Consider the following 18,530-nt stretch of genomic DNA (forward strand, 5'->3'; position numbering starts at 1 on the left):
TGCAGTCCATCAATGTCCCTGATTTAGCTGCTATTCCCGGATACCCACAGCCCTGATCAGTTTCCCTAAGTGAGCCAGGTACAGACACATTCCCATCTCTTTTCAGAAGCACCCAGCTTTTTAATTCCCCCTTTTCAATACCTGCCTAACTCCCTAACATATTTATAGAAATTCCATCTCACTCCATATCTTGGCCACTTGTCTCTTCTTAACAGCAATATTAGGGTAAATAATACCCAGCTCATTAAAAAACTACTTATGAAAATGAAAACCCAATCACCCCATTATCATTGGAGAATGCCCAGTTTCCACTCGGATAATAATAGGGCCTCATTTTCTGAAAGCCAGTCACCGGTATAGCACGTTCCTCGCCTTCACTGCGAGCATTCACTACAACACGGTGAATTGTACATTTCACAGGGACAGAGTGCTTACACACTGTTCTCAAGGTCACACAGCTTGTGAGTGAGCTGAGACTGGATCCCAGAGTCTGTGCCCTCAACCTCCTTATACACTGTCCTCTGTGCCTTCTACATTTCTTCTCTTCCTTTTCTCATCCCTCTCCACAGAGGCGTTTCCTCCCAGCCTCGTCGGCCTTAAAGATGTGAGATGCATTTTTCGTGTCAGTGGCACCCATCAAAGTACTTGCATCCAGTTGGTACACTAAGCAGCCTGTTGTCTCTACGAATTATTTCTATCGTCAGCAATCCTCAGGAGCTATACTCATTTCCCACTGATCGAGGGTTCTTCTCACACCATCGTTTCTTTACCCCTTACTTCAGCACATTCTGCGTGCACGAAGTTCCAAAAATCTGTTCCCCAAATATCTCAGAGTTGAATGCAGTCTTCAGTGACTCCAGCTACAGCCAGATTGGGTGGCTCTCAGTTGGTGGGCAGGGTGTTGCCATTTGGGAACATTCCTTCCTATAGCTTTGCACTTTGTTTCCATTACAGTAATTCTGCATCTCTGTCCAGAATAATGATTCCATGATAATGATTAACAAGTATCCCAGTAACAGGATTATTGACATATTTAACTGTTACGAGGGAATGCTGACATGGGGGGAGGGGTGGGCAGTGGATTATACAAAGGTGTAGAACATGCAACAATAAGAAATTACTGAAGAAAGGAAAAAGAAAAAACAGTGCGACAGACTTGGCTGCGACTTTAAATATGTCGCTGTCTTCCTCTCATAAATATGGTTGTGATTTAAGAGACGGACTTTTTTTTTTTTTTCAGACCTGACTTGTGTTTTTTCACACCAGTACAACAATTTATGGGGTAAGGTAGACCCTGGGGAGAAGTGCTATGTTATATAAACATTTGCTAGCCTGCTTTTCTGACTTGTCTAGATGATGTTACTGGGTTTGGTTTGTTGTTGTTTTTTTGATTTCCAGAAGAAAATATTTTAACCAGTATGATTAGTACACCAGATTAAAAACTAAAAAGCAAGCTACATACATCAAGGATCATTCCATATCACGATTAATACCAGAAGCTTAGTATCGGCAAAACTTTTGAATTTATCATGGCTTTGCAGACATGCCCTGCAAAGTGCTCCGAAGCACCATCTGGTTCTGCTCTCCCTGGCCTAAGGGATCTATAAAACTACCGAAGGAAATTGAAGTTAAGGAACAAGCATGTGTTTTACAGAATTTCAGATCTCTTGACTGAGGTTTGTAAAGTCTCTCTGAAAAACAATAAAAATCTTTGTTGAACTCTTTGGTGTCACCCCTATAGGAAAGGCATTAATAAACTACATTAGTGATACGATTTTCCTAAATTGTGCCATTGCCCACCTGACCAACACAATAAATTACGTATGAGGAGTTTCCTGGTTAAAATAGTCTTTATTCATCTATCAACTTTTAATCACCTAGATAGCTTGTAGTAATTGGTCACAAGACCAGCCCTGGCCGACGGGGTGGGGCAGTGTTATGATACAACGGAGTTTCATCCAAGATGACTGTGCTTAGCCAAGTAGCCTAGAAGGAAGAGCGACCCTGAAGTCTGTCAGATGTTCTTCAACGAGCCAACAGTTGGGAGTCCATCCAGCAAAACACGCTGTTGGTTGACAGGCCTCATGCCCCTGACCGTAAATGAGACAGGCCAGACTTTCACGGTGCTGAAGACCGGTGGCTGCATAGCCACTTCCAGGCCCATTCTGTAAAGAGAAGCCTGTAGAAACACTAAGAAACAGGGGCACCTGGGTGGCTTAGTCTGTTAAGCATCTGCCTTTGGCTCAGGTCATGATCCCAGGGTCCTGGGATCGAGCCCCATGTCAGGCTCCCTGCTCGGCGGGGAGCCTGCTTCTCCCTCTGCCTGCTGCTCCCCATGCTTGTGCTCTCTCTCTCTCTCTCAAATAAATAAAATCTTAAAAAAAAAAAAAAAAACACTAAGAAACAGAGAGAGATGTGGATATGACAACTGTAATGGCAAATCAGGACATTTTAAAGTTGTAGCTGTCTTTAGAGTCGGTGTGAGAGCTGGCTTTCTGTAAACACAGCAGCTTTAACGACAGCGCAGAGCAAACATATACTGAGTGTCTAACATATGCCAGGCTCAGTGTTGGGCGGTAGAGGATGCAGAGATGAATGGAATCAGTCCTTGCCGTTAAGGATCTCATTGCTAAAGATGGGATGCTGATGTCATAAACATAAGAGGTGATAGGGCGGACCCGAAGTGCCACGGCCGCGAGCAAACCGTAGGAAATTGAACAGAGCCTGCTGTCAGTATGGCAGAGCTTTGCCTGTTCTCTAGAGTCAATTCATTCTTGCATTCATCCATTCCATAAATATGTGCTGAGTGCTTATTGGGTGCCAGACGCCGTGTCTAGATAATGGGTTAATGAGGCCAGATCCCCATTAGCATGTGGGTTGAGGGGACCAGGGAATGGGAGGGAGAAACAATCACTAAATCAGTTAACAGATGACTAAAGGTTGAATGACTAAAGGTAATTTCACAACATGACAGGAAGAAAACAGGGTGCTATGATATGTGGCAGAACGACAATGGCTGCCCTGGGAAGATCTTTTTGAAGAAGGAATGATTAAGATGAAACTCCAAATGATGGGTGTGTGCAGAAGAGCATTTCAGGACTGAAAGACCAGCAGGTGCCTGTGCTCCGAGGCAGGAATGCTGGAGCAGAGAGGGCGGAAAAGAGGGCTGTGAGGACTCCGTGAGTTGGGCAGAGGGCAGATCACCCCCGCAAGCTTAGCATTCTCGCTCACAAGACCGGCACAGCTTGTTTCTGAGTTACATGCCAGGGATTCCATCAGAAAGGCCCGTAAAAGAAACCACAGATGTCACTGTGTGATCTGCTTCCACAAAGCTCATAATTGAACACAATTCTTGCATTCTGTGTTAGAGTAAAATAAAGATACCGTCAGTGAGTGGTCAAAAGCTACTTTGTTCCATGTTATCACTTAGGCTTCCTAGCACATATCATTTCCAAGTTATTTTTAGGCATATTTTTTGATGCTTAAAAAAAAAGTGATTGTGGATTAAATGATAGTAATTTGTTTCTCTCTCATGTAAAAGAAGTTGGTGATGACAGACGGTCCAAGGCTGGTGTGGCAGCTTGCACAGTCCTTAAGAACCAGGTTTCTGCTATTTGCTGCACTGCCAACCTCATAATCCAAAGTGGCTGCTTCTGCTCTAGCCATTTTACCAACATTCCAGCCAACAAGAAAGGGAATAAGAAAGGTTAACCCTTTCTCTTTGACGCTCTCTCCTAGACATTGCCCACCACATTTCCACTTAGATCTCATTGGCCAAGAACTAGTAACATGGCCACACATAGCTGCAACAAGAGAGCCAGGGGAATATAGTCTGAGCTAGAAGACAAAGTGTCCAGCCAAGAATCAAGTGTTTGTATCTAAGAAGGGGTGGGGGGTATATATAGGGGAACAACTGGAAGTTTTTGCATGAAAGTAATTTTTCAACATAAGCCATTTAACAGCCTTTATAGGTCTTTCTTATAGCCAAGTGATTTTTTGAGTTTTTTAAAAATAATTTCCTAAAAGAGATGGTAATTATGTGACAGGATAGAGGTGTTAACTAATTCTCTGGTGGTACTCATTTTACAATTTATAAATGTATCAAATCAACACATTGTACACCTTAAACTTACATAATGTTATGTGTCAATTATATCTCAATAAAGCTGGAAAATAAATTTAAAATTTTTTAAAATAACTTTCTACAATCTGAGATATAGGTCAGTATGCTTCACTGATTGAATTACTAGTAATCAAACAACTGATGCTTTCTGAGATGGTTTGTGAAATAAAGAGCAATCACAAAATTCTAAAAAACTGCAGGAATGATAGAAGAAGTGAACAGGTTGAGCACTGAATTGATGTACCCTATCTTACACAACTCATCCGGGAACATCATAACATTCTTAAATTATATTTCTTGTGATAAAAAGAATATTTGGTTACTAATCTGCCCTAATTTTTCCACTTTTAAGTTTTTTAAATAGCACAATAAGGAAGATTAAAATAAAACAAATTCTGTTCTTAATTATTTTCACTATTCTGGGAACTAGATCCCTAGAAAATAAAATTTCAGAGCCACACATATCCTGGCGCTCTGGGTTGCTTTTTAGAAAGATGATTTTTCATGTTCAGTTCTCAGTATATATTGGTATATAGAGAAATTTTACTTTCTTTTAAAAAAAAAAAAGTTAACTTATCACTTCAGGTCCCAACTCACTAACTCATCGTCCCTTTCCTCTGAACATCTTTCTTAATCATTTCTTTTCTCATTCCTCACTTTGCCAGAGGGTGGAGATGCAGAGGCTGTTCCTTGCATCATACAGCTAGATTGACTATCGGTTCTGAGTCCCTCAGAGTGATTGTGCCCGCTTCAGCCCCTCACCACCATCCAGAAATGTCCATGGGGGGCAAAAAGCACATAAAGGCTATGAGCTGGTATCTAATTTGCATATTTTTTCTATGGTTTGGAACAATTTGCATATTTTCTAAGATTTTTGTTTGTTTATTTGGAATAGGCCAAGCCAAGGTTTTTCTTTGTCTCTGAGTAATCAGGAGCTTCTGGGAATAATTGCGAATGTAACTGGAGTTTATTCGAAACACCCTTCTTCTGAGTTATTTTCTGGGTGTTCTGCCCTGTCTGTTTTTATGGAGAAACTAATAAACCATCCTGTAGAGGAGCCCAAGCAGCTCAGTACAACTGAAATTTACAGAGTGCCTGTATGTCAAGACCTATTCTGGGTGTCAGTGGATCATAAGGTGAAAAAAGAGTCTTCCTGAGGAGGTTGAGTCTTATGGATAAAACAACAGATCAACAGATAATTATAGTGGAGGATGCTAATTATTGTGACCAGGATGCATAGGGGCTAGCAGAGGGGGGGGCCCTCAACCCCCAGGCTATAGTTTGGATAGTTTCTTGGTACTGCTGTTCCCCAAGCTATCCCAGAAGGCAAGTGGGAGGACTTTCCAAGTAGAAAACAGCCCAAGCAAAGAAGGAGTTTGGGGTGGCCGTGGTGGGTAATGGTTTGAGCTAGAACTGAAAAGTTAAGCCAAGACTAGGTCACAGATGGCTTTTCATTATGAAATATATAGTATTCTAGAAAGTACCTGAGACCATAGAATAAAGATTTGGGTCAGAGGACATGATAAATCAGTGCTAATAATAAACTAATAAGGGATGAAAAACATTTTAAGTTTTGACATGACTATAATATGATATAGTTGAAAATTTGCAAGAATTTTTTTCAGCTAAAATAAGACATCGAAGACCTTTCTCAGTGATAAACACCAGAACGTAGAACTTGGCATATGTGTTCCTCTGTCTTTGGGTTTTATCAGAGGGAAGTTTTGAGCTTGACCCCCCAAGATGTGTAGCCCCTGAAGGATTTCAGTGGAAGTTCATGTCTTCAAGCCAAAGTTTCTGTGAGCTTGGGATTTGTCTCTGGTTGAAGTACAGCACCACTTAGTGCTGGCCCAGTGATACTTAGGTACCTCCAAATTCAGCCCCATACCCAGGTACCACAATTAATTGAGACAGAAAGACTCGAGCCTCTGAGAAAGGCTCATACAACTTAGAGACCCTGGTAGTGTCACACCCTGGCATTCCCAGGCCTTGGACACCAAGACACTTTCAGAAACGTTTGCAAGTTGAAATTCAAGTAGCACTGTATTGTCTGAAAGCAACGTTGATTTTGATGAGCCGATATGAAGTTCTCGTACTTCAGTGGTTGTGTTGCCAGGAAAAGGCACGGTTTTGATATACCAAATACTATTCTGTTTATATAAAATTTATACTTTGTCATAAAAATATAGGTGTTAAAGTTGTGGGTTTCAGCTTTCAAGGTACCAAAAGGTATCCTTGTACCTCAGGTGCAGGGCATCAGCTCTCCCAGCCCCCTGAGAGTAGGGACTGACAAAGGGAACTCACATGAGTAACAGGTTCGATGACATGGGAGTGCAAGTGGAGCAGAGTGACACAGAGTCTGCCTTTTCCAAAGAAGTGTCCAGCTGACAGGGCAGAGACAAAGCACTGAGGCACGGGAGGGACAAGAGAGCCACAGTGTGGTTGGAAAGACCCAGAAAATTTGTATGAAAAGAAACTGTACCTGAAAACCTGAAGTTGAGCACTGATTTTTTTTTTATGAAAATTATTTCATGAAGACGATGCTTCCAGGGGACCACAGAAAGATTAACTGAGACAGAGGAGGAGGCAAGAGGCATTAAGTGAGCTCATAACTTGGCAAATGGCTTTAAAAAAAAGAAGTGGGAGGTCATGAGATGTGAGGATCCCCGCATAGGCAGGGTTGCTCTACCAAGATATTTCAAAGGCGCCATGGCCAGGAAGAACAATTACACTCTTGGGTCTGACACCCTACTGACCAAGTCCTAAGAAGCACATAATGGGATATATAAGCTGTATATAATAAGTGTTTGGATTTTTTTTCCCCAAAACTTGTTAACTCCCTTGGAAAAGCCCTAAATCTTCAAAAATAAGCCCTCCTACACAAAGAAAATGAAAGGCCCCATTCACAGCAACAACAAGAGAGACTTTAGCCAGTTACGTATAGGGTTAGTGAGAAGAAAGCTAGAAAATTTGACAAATGAGAGAAATATAAGAAAACAAGTTGAATAAATAAACATACCATGTTCCTGAACGGGAGGATCACTATTGAGTTGTCCATTCTTCCCAATTAGAGAACCATCTGGGGAAAAAGAAAAAGAAAATACATCTCCTCCGCATGATTGTAACTGAGCCTAGGAAAATAATCCTAAATGTGGAAAGAGAGGTTAGGGTCTGACTGAAAATAGTGGCTTTATTATAACTATCTTGAATGTTTCTTGTATCAGTGAAAATTGATGATATTTCTGCTTTTTAAGGTAAAATTCATAATTTTGATTTATGTGAGTAGCTTAGAGTCCTTAAATACACTTTGGAAAATAGAGGAAAAAGGAGAGAAACAGCACTACCCCACTATCCAAAGGTAATCACTGTTAACATATTAGTCCAGTCTTTTTTTACCCTTATTTTGTACACTTAACTTGGATTAAATAATTTATTCTCTCAGCAGTTGTATGTCAAACGACTATGCTAGTTGCTGGGGATACAGCAGTGAACAAAAGAGAAAACCCCTGCCCTTATATTCTGGAGGGAAGGAACAGGCGAAAGAGAGGGACGCAAATCTAAGTCTGTTCTGTAGCATGCTAGATGGTAGTAGGTGCCATGGAGAACTGTAGCGTAGGAAAGAGCATAGAAAGTACTAACATGGGAGTGGGGCGCTACTTGAAGTGGGGTGGTCATGGAAGGCATCCCTGGAAACGTGACCTTGAGCAGAGATCAGAGGACATGGTGGGAACTTAGGCCAGGGTGGAAGGGCTATGAAGTGGGTAGAGTCTGGATTTGGGGGGAGGAGGACTTTGTTCTTAGAATCCTTTTAATTTTTTAAACATGTTTTATTTGATAGGATATATGCAATTTACTATTTACCATTTTAAACACTTTTAAGTGTACAGTTCAGTGGTATTAAGTGCATTCACAGTGTTGTGCAACCATCACCACCGTCCATCTCCAGAACTTTCCCATCATCCCAAACTGAAACTCCATATGTATTAAACAATTACTCCCCATTCCCTTCTCCCCCCAGCCCCTCGCAACCACTGTCCTACTTTCTGTCTCTGAATTTGCCTATTCTAGGTACCACATATACATGGAATCATAGAATATTTGTCCTTTTGTGTCTGGTTTATTTCATTTAGCTTATTTCATTTAGCAGGGTTCATCTGTTATAGCATGTGTCCAAATTTCTTTTTTTTTTTTAGGCTGATATCCCATTGTATGTAGTTTATCCATTTATCTATTTCATGTATCCATTTATCTATTTATCCACTTTTCACTTATCCATTTATCTATTGGTATTTCCACCTTTTAGTTGTTGTGAATAATGCTGCTCTGAACATTGACGTGGATTTTGTTTTTAAGTAGAGCAGATTGGATTTGCCGAAGACTGGATGTGCAGTTTGGGAGAAAAAGGGGAAGTAAGGATGATTTGTAAGCTTTCTGGCCAGAGCAGCTAGAAGGATAAAGTTTGTGCTTGTTGAGATGGATAATATATTCTTTTTATTTGACATTGCAAAGTATTCATATAGCTAATAAAAGTCTTCATTAATGTTGGTGGGAGACCTTCCTTCTCTTCCTGCCCATTCTATATCCTTTCCCAACTCCCCCCAAAATTATGTCATTTCCAGTTATAATACTTTCCTGATTCACTGAAATATTTCTGTTGGTTCAGATGGGGGAGGGGTAGTTTAACATACCTTGCTTTTAATCCATGTTGCTCAGCTTTGTTTGTTTGTTTGTTTTAAGATTTAATTTTAAGTAATCTCTGTACCCAACATGGGGCTCGAACCCCCAACCCCAAGATCAAGGGTCATATGCTCTACTGACTGAGCCAGCCAAGTGCCCCTGTTGCTCTGCTTTTTTAACAGAAAAGATAACCTGTGTTGAAAAAGGATGGTTAAGGAGCTGCATCAACCTTTTCTCCCACCTCTCCAGATCACATAAACACCTAGTTATACCTGTTCCCAGGATAACTCCATGCCAGAACATAAGAAAACCAAGCCAAGTGTCATCGCCACATCTCAGGAGCAGAGTCCCAAGGCTCTGGTGTTTTCGACTTTCAATCTCTCCAAACACTGGGTTGTAAGAACTTTCTTAGTAAATAGTAATTTACTGAGCACCTGCTTGGTGGTTAAGAACTTCGGTTGTGAGAACTCATCATGATATATTTCTTCCTCTTATAGAGATTATGGTCTAACTGGAAGACAAAGGAGCAACTAGGAAATGGGTGCTAGGTGCCACCAAAATGGAAGCCCAAAGTAGGGTCAGCTCACCCAAGTCTAAGGAAGGAGGTGCCATCTGATGTGAAAATTAAACAAACAGGGTCAGAGATGGAACGGCCCAAGGATGAGAGTGAGCATGGGCACCTCCCAAGAACTGAAACACACATGTGTAGCTAGAGATGGGGGCTGGCTTAAGAGATGGCACGTGGGAAGCCAGCAGAAGTCAGGTAGGCGAGGACTTGAAGTCCTATTAAGGATTTTGTACTCTATCCTCAGGGTGGTAGGAAGTCATGGAATGGGTTTAATCCAAGAACTGCTGAAATCTAATTTGCACTTTGGATGTATCCCCCTGGCTGCAGTGTGGAGACAGGGCTAGAAGCAGAGCAACACAGGAGTCCGTAAGTCTAGCTTGCAGGCTGTTAGGACGATGGGTACGTTTCTGGACTGGGATCATGGCCGCAGGGTTGGCAAAAAGCAGATAGGTCCGAAGACACTAAGCACAACAGAACCTGGGGGTATAAAGAGACCAAAATAGAGCCCACTTTTGTGTCTTACACAGTTGGTGATGAAGCCAATCCCTAGATAGTTGGCACAACGGTAGAGTGGGTTTGGGGGGAAAACAGCGTGTGTCCAATTTGAGATGTATTAAGTTCAAAGTACCTGTGCGACATTCGAGTTCAGAGCTGGACAGTCTGTTTGAAGTACAGGCAAGAGATGTAAGCCACAGGGAGAGATTGTGACTGATCCCCATATAGACAATAGAAACCACCAGTCTTCCCAGGAAGTGTGTTTACACAATAACAGAAGCCTCCTGACAGAATACTAGGATATTTTCCCTTTCCCTTTATTTAGGGCTCTTTTAGACAGTCCGTTTTCTAATAATTACAGTCTGTGAACAGCGTCTTGAACAGCTTGGATAATATGCTCTCATATGGCTGTACGTCTCCATGTCCCGCCTCATGGTGTCCTGTTCGTTTTCACTGATGTTTTCCTAATTTAAAAGAACCCACATTGAATATTTGCATTCCCCAGAATTAGTTCCAGGGGATGTGTTAGTAAGCGGAATGTGGCAAAAGTGTTCCATGTGGATAAATACATTTAGAAACCTTGATTTAAAAACCTGTTTGGGGTGCTTGGCTGGCTCAGTCCGAAGAGCTTGTGACTCTTGATCTCAGGGTCATGAGTTCCAGCCCCATGTTGGGTGTAGAGATTACTTATATAAAACAATTCATAAATAAATAAGTACCTGTTCAGTAGGGTACTTTACAGTGATTTCTCCAAGCCTCAGATATGCTACTTTGCAGTGTGACTCTTTGAGAGGGTGCTGCTGTGGTATATTTCTACCTTCACTAAGCCTTGGGCCATAACATGCTTTCTGGGGGTTGGACTCTCAGGACTAGTAACCACAGAACAGTTTCATGGGATACTAACCTATATGCAAAAGCTGTCCCAAATTTCAACACATAGTTCCAGAAACTGAATTATCAAATTAACAGGAATTTTTTTATGTCCTTGCTGCACATTGCCAAATACCTTTCCCAAAGGCAAGTACATTGCCAGTGGGAATATAAATTATTACAAAGAGCTGTTTCTCCCACACCGACTGTGATAGTGAATTGTTTAAATCTGATCTAATTTGTAGGGTTTCTATGATGCCACAGAGGTGCAGCACTTTTCCGTGTTATTGATTACTTACTGCTGCTTTTGTGAATACCCTCTCTGGTCTTTTGCCTATTTACTGGGACCTTTGCTATTCTTATGAAGATAAATGGTCTATCTTTATAATCAGGTATTAATGCAGAATTTCATATATTTGCAACAGTCATTTATTCCCCCAGTTTCTTGTTTATCATTTGCTTTTTAGTTATGTTCTTTTAGAACATGTAGAACTTAGACATTTTTATCAATCTGTACTTTAAAGCATTTCTTCTTACAGTTTTTGTTTTGTTTTTTGGTTTTTGTTTTTACTGTTCTTAAGCTTGGAAAGTCCTTTTATAAAGCTTTATCTAGACACTTAATAGTCACTCCTTGTTTTTTTGTTAATTATGGACATGAACTCTTCACCTCCCTAGAATTGATATTAATTTATCTTCCTGTCCGCCCTCCCCTCTGCAAAACAACTAAACAAGATTTACAGCACTGTTTTCTGAATAATTTTCCCTTCCTAAATTATTATGCCCTGACAGTCTTAATAACTTTTATGAAAAAGATAATTTGTCTCCAGTTCCTAAATTAACAAATCGAGATGAATGGCAGCTTATTAGTGGCCGGTTATCTTGGTCGGTTTCAGTCTTAAGATGAGCACATATTGTGACATTAATGTGATGAAAACCATGACATTTACAAACTGACTTACGGCGACAAAAATTTTCTTCCTTGAAGCTCATAGGAGGGATCCCTGGGAAGAACGGAAGACCTAGGTATTTTAAGAAATTTGAAAATTAAATGAAGAAGGGAACGGGTGTTAATCGGTGCCAATAATAAAAGCAGCCACTCTGCAAACACCGTGGGGCTCAAAAATCCTTAGAGCCCGCTTTGCAGCTGAGGGAGCAGAGACGCCGAGTTCCTTCCCGAGGAGTCTGAGCGCGAGGGCGGGAGGGCAGTGCCGGGACTACCGAGGGCTGCGGATCGTCAGTCCTGCTCCAATCAGCAAGGAGATCGTCCGAGGACGCCCCACAGGCCCTTCCCTTTGAGACGGCCTCTGCACTGTACCCGAGAGTAGGAGTCCTCGCGCACCAGTCAGACATTTATTGTTTAGAAGGCGGGGTGAGAGCGAAGAACCACATCGCTGAAGTTGTGTAGACAGGTAGCGCTTTTAAAGTGTCTCCCCTACAAGACTGAACTGGGGGCCCCTGACGGGGAAGAAGTGTTTCTCCCTGGTGTGCCAACTAGGTGCTAAGGGACCCCTCCCGTGGGCCAGAAGGGAAGCCCCTCTTAGCCAGCCCAGCCCCCGGCCTGGCTAAGGGGCACCGACGCCGGCGCTTCTCTCCGAAGGTCACGCGGCAAGTTCACGCGGAAGTTTGCGAACCATCCGTCATTCCCGCGCAGCCCGCGTTTTGCGGCCGCCGGAGTCACTGCGGAAGCCGGCGGGCTCGCGAGCCGGCGCGGCCGTGCGGAGGGGGGGACAAGCGGTGGCTTGTTTCGCGCGCAGGCCTGTGCCGCCCACTTCCCCGGCTCTGGCGCAGCTTCGGCTGAGCCTTTCTCAGGCCCCCCGGGGGCCCCTTTGTGGCAGATTCCTTTTGGTTTCACGGGGCCTCGAGGAGGGGCGGGGGCGGGGGCGCGCTTGGCACGGCCCGCCGGTCTCCCGCGTTCGGAGCAATTTACAAACCGCTCGCGGAGGGAGCCCGCGCCCAGTGCCGAGCCGCCTGCGCCTGCGACCCGCCCCCTCATTGTCTGCGGGGATCGGGCGCCTCTGCGCAGCCGACCTGCCTGCGAGTGGCGAGCTGTGAAAAGTCAGAGACACAAGCGGTCTCCCCAGACGGAGGGGGAGCTTTCTCGTACAGAAAGGAAGGAAATACCTCTGTGGGATTTTATTTTTTTCTCCCCCCTCTTCATCCAAAAAATACAAAGAGACTCTGTCTCTAAGGCGAGTGTCGGCTTTAAATCTTTTAGGTTTGGATTAACTCTGCAAAAGAAAAAAAAAAAAATCTGACAGGCTTTCAGATATGACGCAGAAAAAGTTTTTTCCCCTCAATTCATGTTGTTCATTTCTAAAGCCAAAGGCTGGTGGACTGAATAGTGGGCGCCCCTTGTTCCCCATTCATAGTTAACATCACAATGGTCAGAATTAGCAGCCCGGAGTCTCCACCGCCACGTTTGCCTTTTCCACCAGCGACTTTTAATACAAGGTGGTAAAGGCAAGCATAAATCTTGCTGCTTTTGCCCCTAAATTAAAATAGATTAAAATCAAGCCAAGCAAATGAGGCATTTTCAGTTGCAGGCTCTAGAATCCTATCTACCTTTTCCCCCCAGAAGGAAAAAGAAATGTGGTTAGGTTTTTTTGTGTGGCTGTGGGGTTTTTTGTGTGTGTTTTTTGCAGTTGTTACCTCACTAAAAAGCTTCCTTCAATCTAAACAAAACCCACGGATTTGATAGACATTTCCTATTACATAGTAATTGTTGGTTTTCACTATTGAGGATGTCAGCAAACATGTTGAAGATCATGTTTTGCTTATAAAATAAAGTGACTTTTATGTGAATATTTTTCGTCCTGTTGGTGTCTAGAATATAGGTGCTATTTCACTGAATCCACGTGGCCACATTTATTTTCTGAAATTCTTTTATAATAGCATGTTTTTATTTTAAACATGCTCAGAGCTATTTAATCCTATATAGGGGGGAAAAAAGACCATAGCATCCTTGAACTGACAGTCTATATCATGAGCCCATGTTAATGCCAAAAAAAAAAAAGAAAACTAAACAGCAGCAGTTCCTGGTCTTCAGTTGAGAGTTAAAATGAATAGGTAATCTCAAACTTAATTTAAAATTAGTAATCTTTATATTAGGTAAGGATTGACTGGTTAGGACCGTTAATGTGTAATTGTGCATTGGCCCGTAAGAATTAAACTCTAGGTCATTTTTAATTCCTGAACCACACCTGGTTTAAAAAAAAAAAAAATCCTTGTGATTTTGAGCGGAGTGTAAATGTGCTTACGTTAGTTGGATGCTTTTTAATGGAGTTATACCAATATATTCATGCACTTAAACAGGTGCTGCAAATTTACTGTGATAAACAAATAGCCTCAAAGTGAAACAAAATATTTCTTTTGGTTTTATTGTATGACATATTCCTTTTACACTCTGTGTATCTAATTACATACAGAGGGATTTTTATTCTAATTGCAAACAGCTAATAGATTTATTAATTTTTTAACCATAGAATCATTTTCTTTGCAACCCAAAAGGTTCTGATATAGTGAGTTAATACAAAGGAATGATTAAAATTATTTTTAATACACTGTTATTTGGGTTTTACACACTAGATATTTGGTTTGACTTTCACAGTAACAGGACACACCGATACGAGTTATGAAAATCTTTGAACAAAAATTAAGATTATGCTGCCTAATATCATAGATATCTTAATTTGATTATACTGTATCATGGTTTATGTGGATAATTTTTAATATAATGTAATATTTTACAAAAGTTAATTTTTATTTGCCAAGAATAGTAAATTTAGTTTCTAACTAGGATTTATTTTACATGTTATAAGAGAATGTAAGCCAGAGTATATTTGAAATTTGCTCCAAAAGATTGATTTTGATATTCTAAGTTATAAAAGAAGGTCAAACTTTATTACTCCACGTATTGACCACAGTAATAAAAATCTCACATAAAAGTATGAAAAGATTTGGTACGTGATAAAAACCTTGCTATATTAGCTGCTTAAGGGGGGGGAATAGATGTGGTAAAGAGATGTTTTAACACATTTGGCTTTTAATTCCAAATTGTGCACAAGTTTGGATTTAAAGTTACTGTATATCCTCTTGCAGAATTTTTTTAAATTATTTTACTTAAAATCATATAAAAACTAAACATGAATGATGTATGTCTTGGTTGTTAAAGCAATGTTGTTTCTGATCATTTACTCAGGCTGCCATGTTGTTTAGTTCTGGCGTCTTCTGGATGGGCCTGTTATTTATCCCTGTGGCATCTTTGCTTCTTGATGTGGTGTACAAGGTGTAAGTATAGTACTTGGTTATTTACATAAAAATATAGATTTATACTAATCCTCAGATTTCTCCAGTTATAGCATCAGGTCAAGACGTACAGTTTGCAAAGTGGGAATTATCAATATTAATTCTGCATATGTAGATAAAGAAATGAGTGATTGAGGAATTAGGAAATTAGTTTAAAGATAGAATGAGAAGTAAAGCAAGTAGTTTCAATTAATATTAGTACATTTTTAGAAATCAGCTTGAAAAATCCATTCAAGGTAGAAGAAAATAATGTTATCTCAAAACACATATATATTTTATTAATGAACAATAGTTATGAGGGAAAAAAGGTTTTTGCCTGCCTGTTTTAAAGCCTATATGCAAGGGGTGCCTGGGTGTCTCAGTCATTAAGTGTCTGCCTTCAGCTCAGTTCATGATCCCAGGGTCCTGGGATCGAGCCCTGCATCGGGCTCCCTGCTCTGCGGGAAGCCTGCTACTCCCCCTCCCACTCCCCCTGCTTGTGTTCCCTCTCTCGCTGTGTCTCTCTGTCAAATAAATAAATAAAATCTTTAAAAAAAAAAAAAGCCTATATGCAATATAGAATGAAGGAAACTAAAACTTTACTAATTTTTCTCAAGGATTGTCAGTTTTAAAATGTTACCTCTTCCCACAAAAAAAGATATCATTAAAGTTAATTATATGATGCTTATTTAATAACTATGAGAGTTTTACTATTATAAAACTAAACTATTCCTTTTAAGACTTGTTTCTGTAAATACGTAATGCTCAAAATTACTATAATTTCATAGATTCTATTGAAAAAGATCGCTTATACTCTGGTTACTATTGTACCTAGCAGCACGATAATAAACCAGTTTTGTAAAGTGTTACATCTTCACATGAAGATTTACATGCAAATCCTTTTTTTTCCTCCCCCCCAGTATCAAGAGGACTGCTTTTAAAACATTAGTAGATGAAGTTCAGGAGCTGGAGGCAAAATCTCAAGACCCAGGTGCAGTTGTGCTTGGAAAAAGGTAAGATACACACGGAACATGTTCTCTCCCAAGTGAACTTTATGTTTTACTAGGGTTAGAAATAAGTGGTAAAACTTATATTTATCATGTTACGGAGCTAGCAGTGTCGATGGCCTATTTTATTTATTTTTTTTTAATTTTTATTTTTTTATTATGTTAATCCCCATACATTACATCATTAGTTTTTGAGGTAGTGTTCCATGATTCATTGTTTGTGTATAACACCCAGTGCTCCATGCAGAACGTGCCCTCTTTAATACCCATCACCAGGCTGACCCATCCCCCCCCCACCCTCCTCCCCTCTAGAACCTTCAGTTTGTTTCTCAGAGTCCATCATCTCTCATGGTTCGTCTCCCCCTCCGATTTCCCCAGCGCTCACTACATGCTAGGCACTGCACCAGTCGCGCCATATATGCTGTCATGTGGGATCCCCGAAACAGTCCTGGGCAGATGAGTCACCCCATTCATTCCTGATGAGGAAACTGGGACTTAGAGTAAGTTCTCGGTCAGAAGTCACAAAGCAGGGACTTCTGGAGCCGCTGCTCCTTACCATTCACTGTTCTCCCTCCTTTTCCTGCTTTTCAAGAATGGGAGATAACAGCAAAAACAGCCTATACCATCCTGACAAAGTTCTTGACCTCCCTCTGTCCGTGTCCCTGTGTGTAGGATGGAAATAACAACTTTCAGAGTTATGAGTATCCTTCTCCCTCCACCTTCCCCTCATCTGTGTCCCTTCATCTAAACATCTACACCTGGTCCCTTGTTTGGCCCAAGTGTCCCTCTCTTAATCTTTTCTCTTTCACTCTAGCAGTAAAAAGGATGTGCTTGGATCCTAGCTCACAAAATTGTGAATAAAACTGTTTACTAACTACTATTAGGGAAAGACCATACTATTACTACCCTTAGGAGTCAATTCCTTATATTTCTAAGTATGTTCATCATTCTTATGTTAGGCCCCTGCCTGTGATATTTCCTGGTTTGTAGTACATAGGTGACTTCAACAACTCATAAAGCCAAGATGAGGTTTTGATGTGGTGACCTCTTGGTCCTAAAGATTCTGTAATGTAGGTAGCCCCTGCGATTAAAAAAAAAAATAAGTCAGAGGGGCGCCTGGGTGGCTCAGTCAGTTAAGCATCCGACTCTTGATTTCAGCTCAGGTCATGATCTCAAGGTCATGAAATCAAGTCCAGCATCAGGGCTCCCTGTTCAGGAGGGAGTCTGCTTCGCCTTCTCCCTCTCTCCCTCCCCCTGCTCTCACTCACTCACACGCTCTAAAATAAATAAATAAATAAATCTTAAAAAAAAATAATAATAAGTCAGAGGAGCCCCTGGCTGGCTCAGTAGGTAGAGCATGCAGCTCTTGATATCCGGGTTGTGAGTTTGAACTCTACGTTGGGTGTAGAGATTACTTAGAAAAAAAAAAAAAAAAGAGAGTCAGAGAGCCTAAAAGGAATAAAGTGGATTCCACCATAAATGACAAACTTTTCCATAGAAAATGCATCAGATAAATTTCCTACAGCCACCTCATTTGCCTAAAATAGCAAGAACTCAGAAATGAGTTAGCTGTTAGCTGAAGGCCACAGACGAAAACCCGTGGTATAACACATACCCCATGTTGCTGTTGCTGCCCGTGGTTACCAGAAGGATGGTGACCACAGTGCCTTCCTGCTGGATGATGGCTAGAGGGGGAGGGAAAAGAAGGGATCTGTGAAGGAAGAAAAATAGCAACTGGTTGGAAATGTCTTCATGCTAAAAAATGACATTCTAGAGCAATTAGGAATTGTCAGATTGATTTTACTGCCAGAATTATTTTTTTTTCAAGACTTTATTTTTAAGTAATCTCTACACCCAATGTGGGGCTCGAACTCACAACCCCAAGATCAAGGGTTGCATGCTCTACCAGTTGAGCCAGCCAGGAACCCCACTGCCAGGGTTATTTTAGGAAACTTGGAGAATGAGATTGATGTAAAATTTCAAAAAAGTTAGCTAATCTTATCTACATTTTCAAAGAGGAAGAAATTGTGATTTCTGTGTATTCAAGCAATATCCGATTCATTTTAGTTCCAAAATACCATGTTATTTTATACCTCCCAATCTTTGCATGTGCTGTTCCCTTGCCAAGAAGCTGATACCCTCCTATAGATGGGGCAGTCCAATTCCTAGTTTTCAAAACTCAACTCAGGTGCAATTACCTTTTCTTTTCTGAGATAAAATTAATTCCTACCCTACTGTCTGAGCACTTTATGCTTCTATCGTTACATTTATTACATTGTATTGTGATGTATTTGTTCATCCCGTGTGTTTGTTTCCCCTACTAGATTGAGTGCCTTGAAGGAGAGGCCTCCTTTTTAGTCTTAACTGAAACCCAACACCTAGCACAGACCCAGGAACACAGTAGCACCTGATAAAGATTTGTCCAATGGGTGATTGAAGGGTCCAGAGAATGAACTGAGGAATGAATGAATGAATGAATGAATGAATGAATGAATGAATGAATGAA

General features: G+C 41.1%; 1 protein-coding gene across 5 annotated transcripts in view; it reads left to right on the top strand.

The window, feature by feature from the left end:
• ATP8A1 (ATPase phospholipid transporting 8A1) overlaps window positions 1-18,530 on the top strand; it is a 218,574-nt gene that overhangs the window by 189,529 nt on the left and 10,515 nt on the right. For all 5 annotated transcript variants that reach the window (XM_035005058.1, XM_035005062.1, XM_035005059.1 and 2 more), the window contains 2 exons: window positions 14,932-15,020; window positions 15,938-16,030. In XM_035005058.1, the coding sequence (XP_034860949.1) occupies window positions 14,932-15,020; window positions 15,938-16,030 (182 nt within the window). The remainder of the gene's footprint in view (window positions 1-14,931; window positions 15,021-15,937; window positions 16,031-18,530) is intronic.

Source organism: Mirounga leonina, unplaced genomic scaffold (assembly GCF_011800145.1).
Source record: "Mirounga leonina isolate KUSES-001 unplaced genomic scaffold, KU_Mleo_1.0 Mir_129, whole genome shotgun sequence".
Classification (NCBI taxonomy): Eukaryota; Metazoa; Chordata; class Mammalia; order Carnivora; family Phocidae; genus Mirounga; species Mirounga leonina.